Source organism: Lepidochelys kempii, chromosome 8, assembly GCF_965140265.1.
Source record: "Lepidochelys kempii isolate rLepKem1 chromosome 8, rLepKem1.hap2, whole genome shotgun sequence".
Taxonomy (NCBI): Eukaryota; Metazoa; Chordata; order Testudines; family Cheloniidae; genus Lepidochelys; species Lepidochelys kempii.
In genome coordinates, this window is record NC_133263.1 from 22,154,077 (window position 1) to 22,174,472 (window position 20,396).

At 40.7% G+C, this 20,396-nt stretch overlaps 1 protein-coding gene across 8 annotated transcripts in view; it reads right to left on the reverse strand.

Moving 5' to 3' along the window:
- Nucleotides 1-20,396, reverse strand: part of CSNK1A1 (casein kinase 1 alpha 1) — a 52,205-nt gene that overhangs the window by 23,735 nt on the left and 8,074 nt on the right. For 7 of the 8 annotated variants that reach the window (XM_073355840.1, XM_073355837.1, XM_073355836.1 and 4 more), the window contains exons 3-5: nucleotides 7,807-7,933; nucleotides 5,769-5,867; nucleotides 3,171-3,254 (exon numbers count right to left, since the gene is read on the reverse strand). In XM_073355840.1, the coding sequence (XP_073211941.1) occupies nucleotides 3,171-3,254; nucleotides 5,769-5,867; nucleotides 7,807-7,933 (310 nt within the window). The remainder of the gene's footprint in view (nucleotides 1-3,170; nucleotides 3,255-5,768; nucleotides 5,868-7,806; nucleotides 7,934-20,396) is intronic. The other variant, XM_073355843.1, reaches the window with a different exon arrangement.

Consider the following 20,396-nt stretch of genomic DNA (forward strand, 5'->3'; position numbering starts at 1 on the left):
CATGAGATGCTTTTATTAAATCCAGCTGACTATATTCACATAGCCAAGCAGCGCTAGCCTAGTAAAAGGATCAGATTAAGATTTATTTCTACAGAGCCCATGTCAACTAAACCTCCCTAACTATCAAACTTAAATAGGAAGTATGTTTAACTGGATTCCAGTTAGTGTGGTAACAGTTATTGTATTTTCTTGTGGCAAAACTTCAGGCAGAATTTGGCAGCGAAGAATGAGACTGAGGTATGTAAAAAAAGTGTTTTCAGTTATAGATCTGGAATATTACTCTTCTGTCTCAGTGCTGAACAATTAAATCTGTTCCTTTCTTTCCTTTAAGATACTCATAATTTTTTAGCTGAACCTTCAAGTTTCAGCCTGATAACATGTGACACCCCACTGCCATAGATTAGATCCAGAGGCCAACAGAAGATTGGGGTCTCAGTCCATACATATGACAAAGGATTGAAGTGGCTGAGTGTCAGGCTATTAAGGGGGCTTTTGCGACTCCTAAATAATTCGCAAGAGAACCACATTCAGGGTCTTAAGTTCAAAAGATTATTCTAGGTAACTAAGATAGAGGACATGGCTCTTAAATTCACTCAACAAGTGGGAAGGAAAAGACTGAAGGCTAGTTTTACCCTAGTATAAGGAGAGAGGGCTGCCTTTGGTACATCTAGGTGGTAACACAAATTAAATCAACAATTCTACTGTGCGAAGAAGCTTCACTCTAGGGTGGCTGGCTGGCGATTTGTTAACTATAGTTTCTTCTGGAGAGCAATCATCAAATTCAGAGTACTCTTTAGCAGCCTGAAGACATGCGTTAAGTTGGCAGGGATAAGGGGTAATGTTTAATGCTGAACAACTTGGGGACATTCTGACATAATTTATACTTGTTTTATATTTAAGACCATGATCTTAAGAACTTGCTTTCACACAAATCTGCATGGAAATTTTTTCTTCCTTTTCTCTTGAGGGAAAGCTTTGCCTTACTGAAATTTCTTCCAGTAATTTGGGTTGCTGTTATTTCATGTTCCACCAGATGAAGCCACTGCCAGTCTCAAAAAAATCTCTATTCTTAAGCACACAACACAACTACTGGTGTAGACAACACCCCACAGGCTGAGCATACTGGTGTAGACAACACCCCACAGGCTGAGCAGAAATATCAAATTCTTAGAACTACTGGGACAATTTAATAAGTCCTAAAGTAGATGCTGTAAGGTTACACTTGTATTAGCATGCTACAAGTGCTACCTACCTTTGACATAGGAAAAACTAAGTGCTGATGTAAATTTATAGCTGGCCTCCACACAGAAAGACGGCTCCCATCCACTGTTCAAAGTTTAAAGCTTTGTGATCACATGACAAAGACCAATATGATGCTTTGATCACAAAAGCTGTTTGTTAGAGTGCCCCCTTCCAGCAACAAATACAAGTATTTTATGTCTCAAATAAAATAAGTATTTTATTCCTCAGTGATTACATACATTCACTTAGTCAGAACATTTAAACTACACAAGGAATTTACAAAGTACTGGAAATACTTCAAAGTCTCAGCTGATATGACAGGCACTTGTAATCCTTGGGGTCTGCCATTAATCGCAAGTGCAGGAAGAAACACAGCCTCATGATATTGATCACAATAAAAGGTATAGCCACACACAGCAACAGTCTTTATAGTTCTTTAGGCAAATTCTGTATTTTTTCCTGGAGTTTTGTTCCACATGGCATTTTAAAGCCTACCTGCTGCTGCTTCTTAAAAAAAGAACAAGCAAAAACAAACAAAAAAAAAAACAACAACAAAAACAAAACAAAAACCCCACACTTAGTTGCAGGAATTTTGTGATACTCCATGCTTCCTGCTACAACTCTTATAGACCTGCTTAAATGCATATTGGGCTGATACGGCTGTTGTTCCCTACTCATATTTAAAATTTACAGACAGCAATTATTTAAAAATGACCTAATCCAGTGATGTATAGTCCTGTTTTACACTGATCAAGTAACTGGAATCTGTTATATTCCACTAACTCCCCCCCCCTCAGGAATTTAACCTAGTCTCCAGGAGTGGGACAGCAAGTTCAGCCACCTCCCTTCTAGACTACTATGGGTTCAATGGAGTAAAGTAGTATCTCTCAGTGTAGGAGGCTGGGATCTCTTCAGAACACCCTCTGACCCAATTTTAACAGGGACAGACTCTTCCATCAGATGCCAGTCAGCACTAACAGAAGAGCCATCATAGAAACAAGTTCAATAGCACCTTGATTTGATTTGAGGTAGAAGGGCAGGGCAGCTGCAGATGTAGAATAAAGATTGCCTTGACTGACATGTTTTCAGAACTAGATTCCTAATATCTGTCAGTGAGGTGCAGCATATGTGCTACAGAACAACTACAAGCAGTGAAGACTACTGCTTCCGCAAGCCACATACCAGAATAGTACGCCTTACCAACCCAGGAGTTGCTTTCTGATCAATTTCCATTTAGTTTCAACTGCATGGTTAGAAATAGGCACAAGACTTGCTTTCCCTTTCCAACCATGTCCTCTCTCCTAGCAGCAAGGAACCCTACACTTAAGATTTGAAAGCAACAGGCAACGGGATTATCCAAGAGACAGGTTTATCAGGGTAGCCTCATTTTATGAGCACAGTCTTAAGTCATGAGTGACCTCACACCATCATTTGAAATGGATTTACCAAGCAAGAACTGCATGGGAAGGGAGACTGACTGAGGTGATCAACAGGATTTCCCCATATCTGAATGCATTCAGATACACAGCATGCACCCTGCTTAGTGGGCATGTGTACAGCCCTATGCAGCAAGTCTGGCTGCTACGTTGCTACCACTTTGAAGGGGTAACCTAGACACATCAGGACATGCAACGAATTGCACTAAAGTTTTATATACCAAACTAAAAACTAATTTCTGCATTTGACTATGAGGCATGTACATATAACCCATTTCACATTTATGTTTACAGAAAACACTTTACAGTTTAGACAAGTGCCACAGGGAAACATCTTAGAAATGTTACATGTTTGCCAAGTATGTCTGAATAATGCCAACATAAGAGGTGCTTTTGCAAGGTCTACATTGTCCAGAAACAAAAAACAAAACAAAAAAATAAATAAAGCACATGAATTTGGGGTTGAGGTTGGAATAGGAGACAGTTTCAGACCTGGTTTAATCCTGAGAAAGATGGGTCCTGAGAAGTACTAACAGTCATGCTTCTTTTCCTCTTCCCCACTGGAGATTCTAAACACTGAACAAACAATAGAGGGTGGCAGTGCATCAAACAGTATTGCTTACATTGCAACAATGGCCGGCGCAGACAGGCAACACCGAGGCGTTAGAGAAAGAACAGGGTAGCCAAATGCCATCCTTCTTCCACCAAGCACTGTAGTTTTCCAAAACAGTTAATTTTTTTTTTTTTAAAGAGAATTTTGAAAAATGTGGCAAGATAATTTTTGAATACGAGCCACTCCATAATGGCACTGCCTTAAACAGGGATAGCAATGGTGACATTTGGCTCTATCAAAAAAGGAAATTGAAGCTTTGCTTACAAAAAGCATTCTTTGGTACCACAAACTGCCCTTCCCCAAAAGACATTAAGAAAAAGTAAATCTTCAGTAAGGAAGAGGTAGAAGGCATTTAGTCACCTTAAAGTTTACTTTCATAAGCATGCAGGGCTAATTTCTAGCAGAGCTGAAAGTTTACCTTTTAAGGTAGGAACAAATTACTCCCAAATATCAAATTGAGAATAATTTAAAAATTGATCACAAATTTAAATTGTGACTACATTTAAAAAAAAAAATATTGTTTATAATTGACAGGAAGCTACTGGAACAAGATTACCATAGTACCCTAGTCTTTTTGTGACTGGCATGTCCTCAAGGAGTACGTACAAAACTACTAAATACGTAGCTGTACTTAGCTACAAAGAAAAGGAACAAAACAGTGTATTATATCTGGAAGCAAATGTTTCTAAAATGGAGCAGCCATTAGTCCAAAACTGAAACAAAATGTCCCTTTTCAATTCGGCTTAGGTAAAGCAACAATTTTACATTCTTACGTCAAAGACTATTTAATAAAACTCATGCCCGCAACAAAGAGTGTTTGCCACTATTTCATTGTGTGGCTCCCTAACACAAATAGCAAGTGGCATTGACTAAAAATTCATGGTCTGCAGACAATTTAGGTTTTCCACTCAGCTGATGTGACTAACATGCTCATCTAATAAAACAAGCACAGCAGTATTTTCTAGGCCATTATTCCATATCAAGGTAAAACAAGGAGCTACAATGCCAACCCAGCATGACTGTGCAAAAGTGTGGGAAAACGGCCAAAAACGAAAGAAGTTGGAAATCAGAGACTGAAACTAGTAAAAAAAATTAAAAACAAGCTATTTTAATTTTTTATAATTATATTGCCAGGTCTTGCCAGAGAATTAAAGAACCTGACTGCTTTATAGCAGAGAAAAATAGAGCTCTATAGAGTAAAAGTATGAAACTTGGGAATGAGCAAGGTTTAACAGCAACAGGATTACATGAAGACTTTACCTTTCAATTGGACTGTTACAAAAAGATTTTCCAACAAAAACAGTTAATCTAAATGTTCATTGTGCACTGCACCCCTTCAGACAGAACTCTGATGTTTCTCATGTTAGCAACCAATTTTGTTTCTAATGTTAATGGCTTCAAGTTGGCATTCATACAGGCAAACAAAGGTAAACATTTTATAGCTAATAGTGCCCAAAGATAGTAAACATCCTCAGATAGCATATAAAGAACATAAGTGGGAATCTTGCTTCCAATAAAAAGCTTAATTATGTACGTTTGTCCTGAAGTTAAAAATTTCTATTAAATAGCATGCTTACTGCATTGCCAATGCTGCCTGTCTGCCCGAGCTCAACATAACAATTGAGAATGAAACATTTCACTCAACAGAACTAGTCACGGAAAACAGTATTTCTCTATGCAAAGTTTCCAACTGGAAGCATGCATCTCTGGCTAAATTAACCCCCCTACCCCCCAAGTTTAAAGTTAGCAACTAGAAGTCCTCCCAATTTAACTTAAAGTATTTAAGGTCCAGTAAGGTCAGTTTTGGTGTGTGATCTTTAAGCATTCAACTAATCTACATTTTAGTACTTCTCCAACTTGAAAGGTTTGCAGAAATTCAGTTACAAACACAGTTTAAGTCAACAATGCTACCATCTATAGGCTGACCGTTAGTTTTGTATGCATAATCCTGAAGATTGAAGGTTTCATTACCAATCATTGCAAACTTTAACACCTTGGTGACAGGTAGGTCAGGAGCTCCTACACTGGTGCAAATACATTTTGCATCAAGATATCCATCCTGGAGCCAAGAGTTAAGACTTGATTTTAACATTACGGAAAAAAATTATGCTATTCGGATATTCACTAACTTTGAATAATGAAACACCATAGTTGGACAGAAAATGTTTAGGTAATCAAATTAGTTTACACTTCAGATTTTTATGTTTAAAAACAATCCTGTCATTAAATCCTCCTTGTGGGGTGGGTCAAAGGCCCACATGTTCATGCTACTGCATTTAGCAATACACATAAGGAAATCCCACCACCTGGCATCAAAGAATTAAACTGATTTAGTCTCTTTGGCATATCTGTTTCAGCAATGACAAACAAACAGTTATCGCAAGCTGAATAGCTTTTTTCAAAATCTGAAGTTTATCAGTACCATTCTTAGAGGCATTACCCTCCTTGTTCTTACATGCAAAGAGCTTTAGACTAACCTTATTACAGTGACGCCCGATACCCATTAGGAAGTTATCTGGTTTAATGTCTCTGTGTATAAAATTCTTTGTGTGCACATATTCAATTCTACTGATCATCTGTAAATATAAGAAAAAAAATAATCAGAATTTAACATTAGAAATAGAAAGCTAAAGATCAAAGATATTAGAAAAAAGTCCAGTGGTTTAGTTCAAGTTCATTTTCCTTACTAATGAATTAATTATAAATTGAGTATTTAACCAAGTACATTTTAACAAATAATCACAAAATAGATTTGTCAAGTGACGTGACAAACAGTTTGATGAAAATAATCACTGGTCTGTCATCACTTGACCAATACTACAGGTCTTCAGTGTAAAAGCCTCCAACTGTTTCACTATAAGTAGCACAAGTTGTATTCACAACTGATTTATTCACGAATTTAAAAAAACCAACCTAACTAAAGTTACTTTGTTTACTACAGGACTGTTTTAGAATCTTTTCCTGATATTGTCCGACTAGGAACTAACTCATTAACAGTTGGTTACTCCACATATGCCTTTTAGCTATTCTGGTTATCTTAATTTGCTGGACAATAATATTATAGCATTAGGAAGGTCTACATTATGGGGACTATTGTGGTATAGCTACAACACCATCACTATGCTGGCATAACCCCATATAGCAATGGAAGGTGTTTTTCCTGTCACTGTAGGACCACCTCCCAAGCAATGGGAGCTAAGTCAATGGAAGCGTTCTTCCATCAACCTGGATGCACCTACCCTAGAGGGTTAGTTTGGCATAGCTATGATGCTCAGGCATGTGGATTTTTTCACACCCATGAGTGCGAAAGCTATACTGATTAAGCATAGACCAGGCCTTAGTGAATTACAAGTGTCAATACTGTAGCATCTCTCTAAGCTAGTAGCAATCCTAGTGGACTCTGTCCCAGTGGCCACCTTTAAACTTACTGTACTAAAGTTCCTATCCAGCAATGCGTTTGAAGGCATTCCTATTGTCCCACAGATACTCAGGTTTTGATTCTTTGAGAATAACCTTTTGTTTTACAACATTTAAAGATGCTACTACCACAGCAGCCAAGAGTGGTTCTCCCTCTGAAGTGAGCATCAGTGACTAAAAGCAGCTGAGAACAAGGACAGTTGACACCTATCTCCACTCAGAAATGCCCTACCCTTCCTTGGCTGACAGCCTGGGATTTCATGACCATTTGGCAAAGTGACAGTTACTACTAACATCAGTTGGATAATCTTGGATAATTTTCAATACAAGTTTTAAACTCACCTATATTTAGGTCCATCTAACCCTGGCACTCAGGGCATGAAATTTTTCACAGCCCTGAGTGACTTAGCCAGATGGTTCTAATTTTTAAGTGTAGACCAAGCCCCAGATTCTATGATGGAATATTTCACGCCTAAATAGAGAAGCAAGTGAAGATAAGGCATTTCTAAGGCACTCACCACTAAATATGTAACCTCAACTCTAGAGATTTGAATTAAGAGATAGAAGTTTGGCATCCCCATGTTTGTCACTAAAGGACAGCAGACATCCCAAAACCATTCAAATTTGAGAAGACTAAAAGTCAGGATATCAAGGATGTAACAGGTACACACGGACGTGCAGTGGCAGAGCTCGACGGAGAAGTCTATATACAGCCTGCCAACAACATGCTTGGCTGAAGCCTATTGGAGTGCTTCATTTAATCAAATTAACCCAAAATGCTGAGGATTGCTTTTTACCATTACCAGTACTTGACATCTGTGATGTAAGTAAAATAAAATGAAGAGCATGACTTTATAAAGCGTTAACACTAGCATGAGAATACTAATATTTGTGTTGCATTCTGAGTTCTCTACAATGCTAATCTTATGCTCTGCTATACCACAAAACTGCCACTAACACTGTTCCTATTTTTTGCTTCTATGCGAGTCAAATAGGCACTTGAGTATACAGAGTACCGGGTTGCACACATTCTGACATACTTAAAAGGAACATTATTTGCTTCGTTTTCCTTACAACGCAAATTTAAGTTTCACATACCTGGTCTGCTAACATAAGTACTGTTTTCATTGTGAACCTGCGGGAACAGAAGTTGAAGAGGTCTTCAAGGCTGGGTCCCAGAAGATCCATAACTAGAACATTATAGTCTTTCTCTTGACCATACCACCTGCAATGACACAGAGATGTTTAAGTTATTCTGTTTAAGATAATACTACAGATTGTTAGTTTAACAGTGAGGTAGCCAGTTAATATTTAAATTTTAGAAGATGCCAAGTAGTACTATGTTTTCCCACATCAAAATAACAATTGATATTGTTGATACATAAATGCAATTAACTAGACTGTTTTACAAAGTGTTCAGTATTTATAAGCAAGCCCTGGCTACCATTAGATATGGAGTTTTTTGTGACAGTAATTTACTTTGATGTAGATTAGTGGCAATGATGCACTTCTTTTATAATATTCATTTTGTTTAGGTCTTAATTGGATCAGCCCCATTTTGTTCTTCCTGCCATTGATTTCCAGAAAGCAATGCATAATGCTGGCCTTTAACGATGTTAACTCCCATTCTCTTATTAACCACCAAAAGCACTGACTAAAAACAACCCACTGGCAGTTGGCCTTTACAAGCTGAATAGTTTAATTTTTTTATTATTATTGATTATTATTAAATAGAATACCTTTTTGTAAAGCAAGCAGCAACAGAAAGCTCTATAGCAACTTACTGAGTCACCCTACTTTCTGGAAAAGCACTCAACTTTCATAGGACATTGAGCAAAAAGGTTTTGTTTGTATTTTAATAAGGTGTGCCTTCAATTTTCACTTCAAACAAAGGAGTGTCAAGTTTCCACCTGCAACTCTCCCATCCCTCTCAGTCTTCAACTCGATGTCTGCCACTTTCTGACAGAAAAACATTTGAAAAATACCAGTGTACCAAATTAAAATGACAGAGCAAAGCAGAGGCAGCTGTATGAACGGTAAGGTTCAAACCATGTTTGGACTGGCACCTTTCAAAGGTATCACCTCATTTTTGGTGTTGCTTCTTGTTGTTTCCAGTTTCACCCCAGAGAAAGTTCACATATAAGCAGTCTTTCCAGAGGAGAGTTGTACAGTTTTTTTCAAGCTATGACTTTTTTTCACTAGATAACAACAGGGCAAGGAAGTTAGACTCTCCCTCACTACACATTCATCCAGGTTTTTATTGGCAGCCATCTTTCCAGCATTTGAGCACCCAGTAGATATATTCTGTTCTAGTAGAAGAAGCTGATAGAAAATCTAGCGAGAGATCCTTGCTATACTTAAGACAAAACTAAGATTTTACTAAAAGTAGGAGTTTAAAATTCCAAAAGCAGATATCTAAAGGCACTGTTAAAATAGAATACTAAATTACTTTACTCTGGACCAGGCAGATCTTGCAAGCCACCAGAGTGTCTAATCTCAATTCTGAGCAAGGACATAGAGAAATAGTAAGGAACGACTTACAAAAAGCATATCTATCCTTTCAGCACCAAGGGAAGATCTCTTTGCATCCACAGTATTCCTGCTAATGTGTCTATGGTATTTCACGCCATTGCATACTATTATCCTACCAGATGTAATAGTGGTTGATGGGAGCACTTAAAAATAATTCCAATTCTTCCCTTCAGAATGCTCAGTATGGCGATGGGCTCATCTACATTGAGAGTGCTCAACTGCGAAGTCCCACAAATCTTAATACTTCCCTTCCATCAGGGATAACATCTTTTTGAGGGGAACGGAAGAGAGGAAAGAAGGAGTGACAACCACCACTGCTTTCTCTCCAGTTCAAATAGCACCTCTCCAAATAATTCCTCTGCCTAACCAAGATAATTGGTTGGATGAAAGTCAGGAAAAGGGACATGCTTTAAAAAGTTCTTATCAGGATTCAGCAGTTTACAGCACATATGTCCTCCTTGCTCATTACTGCTTGACAAAATGGTCATGACAAAAACCCTCTGTCATTGACTAGCCAGAGGTTGCACCTCATCTTCTCAAAGATGGACCTAGCTACAGTAATCGTACTTTTGGGACCTTCAGCCTTGACTACTGGAACTCTGTACCTAGGTCTTTCAATGGACATACAGTCAGACACTGGAAACTTCAGATATACAAAGCGAAGAAAATAAGATTAACTTTTCTGGGATCTGACTAATATGGCCCTTGCCATAGCATTAGTAATAAATACCCCCCAAAATAAAGGTAGGTGAACAGAGTACTAGATCAAGTTCTGACTTAAGCCCCAACTACCATATGTCTGTATAACTCCTGTAGCAAATACCCACTTAAGGAGAGGACTCTAGGAAAGTAAGTTATCACAGATTGATCTGTCCTCATCAATATTGACTCCATCAACCCAGATCATGTGTTTCAGTACAGCCAAATGCATGGTCCTACATCTAGGAACCAAGTACAGGCCATGCTAACAGGCTGGGGGCTATATCCTGGGAAGCAGAGTCTGAAGAGGACTTTAGGGGTTGTGGTAGGTAACCAACTGAATACAGGCTACCAGTGTGATGCTACAGCTAAAGAGGGCCAACATGAATAGGAGGATTAAGGAGGCACTGTATATGACACTGATGAGACCACTACCAGGCAGGTGTCAACACTTTGAAAGGACTTAGACAGGAGCCACAAGAATGATTCAACATCAGAAAAATATGCCATACAGCAAGGCTGGAAGTGTAACTTATAGTTTATGGAACAGAAGGTTGAAAGACAAACTGATCACATTCTTAAAATACATACACAGGGAGAAGATGTAAGAGGCTCTTTAGTCTAGAGCAGCAGTTTTCAAACTGTGGGTCGGGACCACAAAGTGGGTCAAGACCCCGTTTTAATGGGGTTGCCAAGGATTGGCATTAGTCTTGCTGGGGCCCAGGGCTGAAGTTCAAGCACTCCAGCCCCGAGTGTGTGTGGGGGTAGCTTCAAGTTACATGCCGCCTGCCTGGGGCTGAAGGGATTAGGCATTGACACCCCCTACCCTCCCTCAAGAGCAGCGGAGCTCTGGCTTTGGTCCTGGCCCCACTGCCCAGGGCAGCAGGGCTTAGGCTTCGGCTTCAGTTCCCCGACCTGGGGTCATGTAGCAATTTTTGTCAGAAGTGAGTCGTGGCGAAATGAAGTTTAAGAACCCTTGGTCTAGAGACTTCATAAAGAAATCTAATGGTTGGACGTTGACTTTACAAAAAAAAATGAGTTGTGATATAAGGCACAAATTTGTTATAATGGAAGTAATTAGCCACTGGAATACTTTACTACAGGATGTGGTTGATTCACAATGAACACAGGTCTAAGTCAATACTGGACGTATGGAAGGTAAGCTCTAGATCAACTACAGGCTATTGGGTTCAATGTCGAAATTACTGAGTATGCCAACCACTAAGAGCCTATACAAGCTGGCATCCTAATAGTAATGAACCACCTATATTACCTAGACACATCTACACCATAAAGTTTAAAGCAGAGCAAAGGCACTCCTGAGCAGTAAACAACTGGACTGACATGAAGGAGAGATCAGTTTGGCTTGGGACCAACTATCTTGTCTTATAATGAAACTTGAAATTACTTTTCAAAGAATCCTTTAGTTGTACAACAATTTCAGGCACTCTGAGTCCATCTGTTCTTTGGCATAGAAGCTTCTGAACCAGTTATTCATGATGGTCTTATGAAGATATAGTAAAAAGCTCAATTAGCCATTAGACCAGGGGTCAGCAACCTTTCAGAAGTGGTGTACAGTCTTCATGTATTCACTTAAATTTAAGGTTTCACATGCCAGTAATACATTTTAAATGTTTTTTTAGAAGGTGTCTCTCTCTCTATAAGTCTATATATTATATAACTAAACTATTGCCATAGGTAAAGTAAACAAGGTTTTCAAAACGTTTAAGAAGAGTAATTTAAAATTAAATTAAAATGTAGATCTTATGCTGCTGGCCCGCTCAGCCCGCTGCCAACCTGGGGTTCCGTTCACCTAGGCCAGCAGCAGGCTGAGCGGGGCCTGCAGCCAAGACCCTGGCTGGCAGGAGCCGGCAGCGGGCTGAGCGGGGCTGGGACCCCAGACCGGCAGCGGGCTGAGCGGGGCTGGGACCCCAGACCGGCAGCGGGCTGAGCGGGGCTGGGACCCCAGACCGGCAGCGGGCTGAGCGGGGCTGGGACCCCAGACCGGCAGCGGGCTGAGCGGGGCTGGGACCCCAGACCGGCAGCGGGCTGAGCGGGGCTGGGACCCCAGACCGGCAGCGGGCTGAGCGGGGCTGGGACCCCAGACCGGCAGCGGGCTGAGCGGGGCTGGGACCCCAGACCGGCAGCGGGCTGAGCGGCTCAGCCCGCTGCCAGTCTGGGGTTTCGTCCGCCGGCTCCTGCCAGCCAGGGTCCTGGCTGCCGGCCCCACTCAGCCCGCTGCTGGTCTGGGATCCTGGCCCTGCCTACATAGAGTGGGTACTACCTTCTCCCTGGTTCTAGCCCATTCTCTTCCTCTCTTTCTGCACTGAGCTGTGGGTGGGAGTGCACTGAGCACAGGGCTGGGGGTAAAGGAGCAGGCTGGGGGTTGGGGTGTAGGGTCTGGCCATGAGCTAGAATGAGGGAGGGGGCTCAAGGTTGGGGCAGGAGGGTTGGGCGTGGAGTGCTTAGCAGGGCAGCTCTCATTTGGTGCTAGGGGTGCAGGTGGGAATGTGTTTGTGTGTGTGTGTGGGGGGGGGGTTTGCAGGAGCTCCCGTTTGGTGCTTGGGGTGGTGGTGGGAATGTGGAGGGTGCAAGAGTCAGGGCATGGGGTGTGGGAGGGGCTGGGTATGTGTGGGGGCTGCAGGAGTCAGGGCAGGGGTCGGGGAGTTTAGGGGTCAGGGCAGAGGGCTGGGGGTGTGGGCTAGGGTCCTGGGGGTGCTCCCAGCCCTCTGCTCAGAGCAGCTCATGGCAGGGGCTGGAGGGGATATGTCCTGATTCCACCCCCCTTCCCCAAGACCACGTTGCCACCTCTTCTCCACCTCCTCCCCGGAGCAGCAAGCACACTGCTGCTCCCAGCTCCGCTTCTCCCTCACAAGGGCCATCAGCTGATCAGCGGCAGGGAAGGAGAGGAGGAGGGGCAGGAACCCAGCACACCCACGGAAGAGGGGGGGACTTTGCCTGCCCTGCAGCCGGCAGAACCAAGCTTCTTCACCCTGCCCCCGCAGGGGGGCGGAAAAGAGCAGGCCGGGGCGGGCAGGATTTTTAATGGCATGCTGCTTCCTGCCAGGATCCTGGTCACCAGCCCAGCTCAGCCAGCTGCTGGCCTGGGTTCGGCAGCGGGCTGAGTGGGGCCAGCAGCTGGGACCCGGCAGGCAGCAGCGTGCCATTAAAAATTGGCACGCGTGCCATAGGTTGCCGACCCCTGCATTAGACCTTAAATTCTTTACTGGAACTCCTGGACGGGTCCACTTTCTAAACTTTAAGTAGAGTTCTTGATGTCAAATTTTTTCACCTACTTCAAGACAGAAAGTAGGACCAGAAGAAACCCAGACAACACCATAGCCAGCACTATACAGTAGTTATGCAATGCCCTATAGATGCTAATCTACTAGTTTTTGAAGTAGCGAGTCAGTTTTTGCCTTTGACAGAACACATAAAACAGTCAAGACCACTGTAAGAAGCTTTTAGGTTCCAGTTTCCCTTCCAAAAAGTACTATATTTTGTTTGCATTATAGGTATTGTTCCCTGCACAGTCTAAAATAGACAAGGTTACCCAACACTGTCCATTGTAAGACCATTTTCAACCCAAACAGTTACATTTTGGTAAAGTTATAAGCAACTGAAATTTGACCAAGTTATGAGCTTCTGAAAGTCTCAGCACCTGGTTTGGCAGCTACATTCTCCAAAGATTCTCTCTCTAATGGGCATGCTGCAGGGGTAGAACAGACTTTCCTGCTATTGCTCCTTCCACCTGGCAAGAGCCACTGTCACAACATGCATTGGGAACTGAGTTTCTCATACTCCCTCTGCTGGGACCTAAGAAGGAGAAGGAGGAACAACTTGACTGGAATGCAGAGGGATGAGGAGCTAAGGGGACAGAGGCTAGACACAAACAGGCTGGAGAGGTCAGGACAGAAGGGTCTGAAGCCACTTGTGAATATTCCCTTCAGAACCTGGAATAGCACCCACAATTTCAGAGTCCACATTCCTTTTATGTCAAATAGCAGTGAAGCATACTGAAAATATATGCATCATCCTGCAACCCAAGTGTTTTTAAACAAATCTCATCACTGTAGGTTTTTAAGCATAGGTTAGACAAACGTATCAGAGATGGTCTAGGACTGATCATCTCAACCTGGGGAGGGGGTCCAACTTTTAAGGGGTTTGACAAACCTTCTAATAGTTCAGTAATTATAGTAAATGCAGGGGGGTACTGTGGCATTGCATCCTGATGCTTGCCTCTCATTCAAAAGCAAATTTTAGGGGGTAGGGAGGGACAAGTCCAGGAAAAACAATGCTAAGGTGGGATGTGATTTAAAAACATCTCGGATATAGGTGTTCTTGGCCCTGACTCAGCGCAGGAGGGCTGTATTAGATGACCTCTCAAGATCCCTTCCAACCCCACATTTCTATTATTTAAAACTTAACACAGGAAATGAGCACATTAACAATGGAGCTGATGAACTAGTTTAGAACTAAAAAAGCTGCTTAATTCAACATAAGAAATAAGAGGTCAGTGTGTTTTGGGATGTATATTTAGAGGTATCAAGCGTTTGGGCAGACTTTCCAGAGAAGTTGCTTCCTACTTGCTTTGAAAAGCATTTCAATCCCTCCATCCAACCCTCATACATTGTATGAGCAAATAGATGATTCACTAGGATAGCTCCACCTCGCTTCTGCCCAAACATGTTTCACTAAGTGCTTAGGTTTGCCTCAAATGTAGAAACTGAATGCTAATTTCAGCCATGTTTTTATTTAAGTTAAATTAAGGATTATACAAAGCAAGGAAGCAATATGCTGGATTCCTGCTATCAAAAATAAAAAGGTAACTGACCCCATCCAAAACGTGCAGGTATATCTCAGTGAGGTCCATGAATTGTTGGAAGATGTAGGATTTTTTTCCAACAAGGCATAGATTTTGTTTTTAAATAGACAGTTATCAAGAAGTGGACTAGGATCATTCACCCAGACTACAGTCCAGTTTTAGATTTTTGCTAAAATCTCAACGTATTCTCCCTCCCACCAAAACAAACTATGTTTTGGGTGGATTATGTCCTTTATGGGTCATATGCAGGCATTCTAGAATACACAAGAGGCAGATTTTGTTTGGGGATTTTTTAAAACACAGAAAGAAACCCTGTCCTCATAACCGATTCTAAAATAAATGATTTCAGTATTTATCAAGGGTTCTTAACAGGCTTTTAATATGTAGTCTCCCTGGTCTAAAGCAAAGCTAGTTCTGCAACAACTTTCTAAAAGGAATTTATGTTGGAAAATGCGGTAGTATTTCACCACCACTTTCATTTCTTAAATTGTAAGAAGGCAGAAATAATTCCTATTGATTCACATAACCAGTTAATTTGAAAGGTTTGGTAAAGGAGATCTGAAATATTCAGTGTTTGGCTTTGCTAAACACTGCAAATCAAAGACTTCATTTTCCTGTAATGTTTCCAGGAAAAACTGGATTAAGAAGTGAGGCTACATCTTGTCCATTCAAGGTTTGTTTGGTAGCTGCTACTATTGGAAACTAATAGTAAAGAATGCAGAAACTTGGCTCTCACAAGCAAACCCTTGGAAAATATACTTACAACGTTTAGCTAAACAGTCATGTTACTTCAGGACATGGCTACGGATTTACTGGTAGTCTTCGAATGATCAAATTTTTAATCAGTAAGTGTCAATAAATGGTGATTTCACCGTACACACACAAACTAATGAAAATATATGTTCATCAATGATGATCACAATTTACAGATAGGCAAAGAAAGAAAAATGATGCTTGAGAACTTAGTTTGCTTTAAGGATATTTACATTGTATATTTTGATGTGATGCTGACAATTTGCATTTTAACTGTTATAAATCTTTAACTTTTTGAATCAACGTCTACTGTTAAACAATTACTGTCTGACCTCCCCATTGTCTTGTTCCACAAACAGCTTTCCACAACTGAAAAATTTAAATTGATAAAAATCTAAAACACTTAAACACAAATATTGATATTATCAGTCAAAATAATCAAAAAAGAAAAATCAAATTCTGCCAACCCTAGATATAGGCTACACTCAAGTTAGTAAAGTACACCTTGTTTATAGGGGTAAGAAATCTGGGAGATCAGAAATTGAGGTAGCCTTGAGAGTTTTAAGGCTGCAGAGCTGGGGCAGTAGTCAGATTTACAACTGTATGCATCCCTGCACACTTCCCTACTTTCCAATGGGCTGAAAATTTCATATTCATTAAAATGAACTATTCAAAGGTACTGATTAAAGAGAAACTTTCAAATTAAAAAACCTTACATGGCATCAAAGACTTGCAAAAATATACAAACCTTCCAGCCATATATGTGCATTAGCACATTTTTACTATAGTAAAGCAGTGTAACATACATAGGCAGAATTGGAAAACTTGTTTGTAACCTCCTGTGTTTCAATGTCTGTGTCACTATGCTGGGGAATTCAGTCATGTGATACTGTGGTGTGAGAAACTATTTGGTTTGCAGCTCCCAGATGGGCAAGCAGGCATTATGCCAAGTCACATGATTCACCTTAGTGCTTACTCAGCAAACCCATGGTTTTTATTTCTTTAATGACTAACCTTGAGGAAAGCAAATGAAAGTGTTGATACCACAGTGGTAGGTACACAATTACTGTACTTAGTTCCACCAAGGCATCATCCTTTAAACAGCAACTGCTTTTAAGTTGGCTACAACTAGGGCCCTACCAAATTCATGGTCCATTTTGGTCAATTTCATAGTGATGGCATTTTAAAAATTGTTAATTTCATGATTTCAGATATTGTGAAATTTCAGATTTTAAGTGTTGTAACTGTAGGAGTCCTGACCCAAAATGGGGGGGGGGGGGGGAGCTGGGGGGTTGCAAGGTTATTGTAAGGGGGTCACAGTATTCATAGCTACTAAGGTCAGAAGGGACCATTATGATCATCTAGTCTGACCTCCTGCACAGTGCAGGCCACAGAATGTCACCCACCCACTCCTGCGAAAACCTCTCACCCATGTCTGAGCTATTGAAGTCCTCAAATTGTGGTTTAAAGACTTCAAGGAGCAGAGAATCCTCCAGCAAGTGACCAGTGCCCCATGCTACAGAGGAAGGCAAAAAAACCTCCAGGGCATCTTCCAATCTGCCCTGGAGGAAAATTCCTTCCCGACCCCAAATATGACGATCAGCTAAACCCTGAGCATATGGGCAAGATTCACCAGCCAGATACTACAGAAAATTCTTTCTTGAGTAACTCAGATCCCACCCCATCTAACATCACAGGCCATTAGGCCTATTTACCATGATTATTTAATTACCAAAACCATGTTATCCCATCATACCATCTCCTCCATAAACTTATCAAGTTTAATCTTAAAGCCAGATAGATCTTTTGCCCCCACTGCTTCCCTTGGAAAGCTATTCCAAAACTTTACTCCTCTGATGGTTAGGTTGCCACCCTTACTTCTAGGGTGACCAGATGTCCCAATATTTAGGGCTGTCTTATATGGGCTCCTATTACCCCCACCCTGCCTGATTTTTCACACTTGCTATCTGGTCACCCTACTTACTTCTGCACTGCTTTCAGAGCTGAGCCCGTCCCTCCGGCAAGCCAGCTCTGAAGGCAGCACAGAAGTAAGGGTGGCAATGCTGCAACCCCCTTACAATAACCTTATGACACCCGCCCCCCACAACCTCCTTTTGGGTCGGGACCCCCAGTTTGAGAAACACTGGTTTCTCTCATGAATTCTGTATAGTATAGGATAAAAACATACAAGAGACCAGATTTCAGAGTCAGTGACGTGTTTTTCACAGCAGTGAATTTGGTAGGGCCCTAGCTATAACATACATTTTGGAACTTTTCATTGTCAAAACCCTGGTGTTAGTGAATACATGTTACAAGAATATGGCCAGTGACAAATTAATATTTAGAACATCTTGAGAAACCAGATGTCACAATAGCAAGTTTACTAACAAAAAGCAATTCTGTTCAATTATCAAAGCAGTAATTTTATGGTCAAATGTTACCTCCTAAAGTAGACTGTACATTCAATCTTGTGTGAGGAAGGACTCACTAGAGTATTTAACAGCGGGAGAAGGAAGAAAGCCACGTGTAGGAGCAGAAGTAGATGAAACCACTTGTTTCTATGTTAGCCAAACAGCCAGTGAAATTCTAGGCCTGATTTCAGACCATGTTGTACCACTTCCACCGTTCCACAAAATAGCAGTTAAGAGCTAAATTCCAAATCATTAGGCAAGTATAAACAGCATTCACATAACTTCAAGGAGCAGAAAAAGCCATTCCATCTTCAGATAAATACCCATCTAAGAGTTCTCAAACATATAGATCTGCCCTTAACTGGGGCACAAACTTAAAACTCAAACACTGGCATAAAGGACTCAAAGGAATAATCTCAAAGCAATCTCAAAGGCATTCTTAGTGACAGTTAAGAAGTACATCATGTTACTAAACACAATAAAACTGAAGCAGAAAGTAGCCATGTTAGCAGTCTTAGACACAAGAAGCACAACTGTGCATTTGAGTGCATGAGGAAATGCAAACAAAGCTGTTATAAACTGAAGTTCAAACATATCACTACAGCTTTAGATCTTGTTTACTCAAATGCGTTTTATCTCAGACTACATCTAATGAAACGGACTACTTGAAAATATCAGTGATAACTTATTGACATCCAGCACAACTTAGGCATATGGATTTCATACCTCTACCAGGACACTACACACATTTATTTGTCTTGGTTCCTTATGTTTTGTCAGTATCCTATACTGCTTTAGCCTACAATTATTCTGACTGGCACCAAGCAACTAGTTCCTTAACATCTTTCCGTTTCAAATATACAGTTTCATTATGGCAGTCACTTCTCAACTATTACAGAGGGAGGAAAATTTCACAGCAAACAAGTATGCCAATGTACCAAAAGTTTGGATTCTTTACACTTGCTAATTCAACCTCTCCAGAGGCAGCAATAATGTAATGCATAGAGTGTATATAAGAAAAATAGAGCCCGTCACCATGAGACATTTGAGACTGAACTGCCTATGTGTTAGCTTCTCCATATTGACTTGTATGTTCTCTTCCATAAAGCTGGAAAAACAATTGTTAATTGTTGACCAACTAAGTCAGGAATACAAATGCAATTAACATAATATGGGATAACTGGTACAGTCAAGTGAAATATTTAGCAGATATCACTCACTGTGGCAACTAACATTAGTTATAAATTAGGCCACCCAAGTACTAAATTAAGAAGTGGCAACTAAACACTTTCTATAGGAAAGTTAAAGAGTTACTATAAATAAAATATTGTGACTGTTTTGTACAGCTAAGACACTTCAAATATTTGAAGTATGCTAGTGCAACTCATTCCCATAAATACCATGCAACCTGATGGTTTAAATTGACTAGAATTCTCCATGCTGCATATGCACTTCTAAGTGATTGACTTGCTATTTTACTAACTGCTTAAGGCAGAAAATCTACATCTGGTAAATTGTTTCTATGTATGTTTCTACAGAAATTAAGCCTTCCTGCCTTTTTGGTTGCAAAGGTAATCCTCCAATATAAGGAGAAACCCATGGAGTGCTTTCATCCCAAGTCTTTATATTGCTCTAGTGCCGCTCAGCTTTCCCAAGCAGGATGAAAACTGACAAAACTGGTCAGTTTAATTACTGCATACAGGATGCCACATATATTGAAACTGACAAAACTGTTGGCTACCTTGGTATCTGCTTCTGCTAGATAAAAGTGTGAGCAGAGGTAGACAGAACCAAGTATAAGAGAAGATCTAAAAAAAGACTGAAGCTATCCCTATTCAATAGAAGAGATTACCCTCCTTGTCAGCCAAAAGGCTCTGCCACAAAAAGAAAAGCATCAGCTGCTGGAAGGGAAAAAAAAGTGACAGGGGAGTCATACACGCCTACAAATATGAAACAGAATCCATTGACAGGACCCTACCTCGTTCCAGCAGCTCACAAAAATGGACTTTTCTCACCAGAGCACTGCCAGTGGAAGTTACAGTTGTGCCCTCTCCATGTCTCATATTAGTATCTGGCTAGCAGGTCTGTTTTTCAAGCCCTGTCTTATGATTTCAAATAAGCAGTTCCAAGCTGAGAATGCATCCTCACTGATTAAAATATTTAACTTGTATAAAACACTGCTTAAAGGGACATTCACTTGAAAAGATGTCTGAAAATTATGCATCTACTATTATTAATAAAACTCTAGGATTACTATTAAGTAACTTTTTTCAATTTACTTTGTGCATTTGACAGCACTTTATGTAACTCAGTTTCACCGTTTCCCTGAATAGTCCATTATTATGGGAGATACTAGTGAACGCTAAAGCCAAAAGACCCTTGAACATTTTTAAGATGTTTCAGGACACCCTGTTAGAAGGGTGCTTTATCATAAGCTATAATATTTATAAATTTGAATGGTTTTAAAT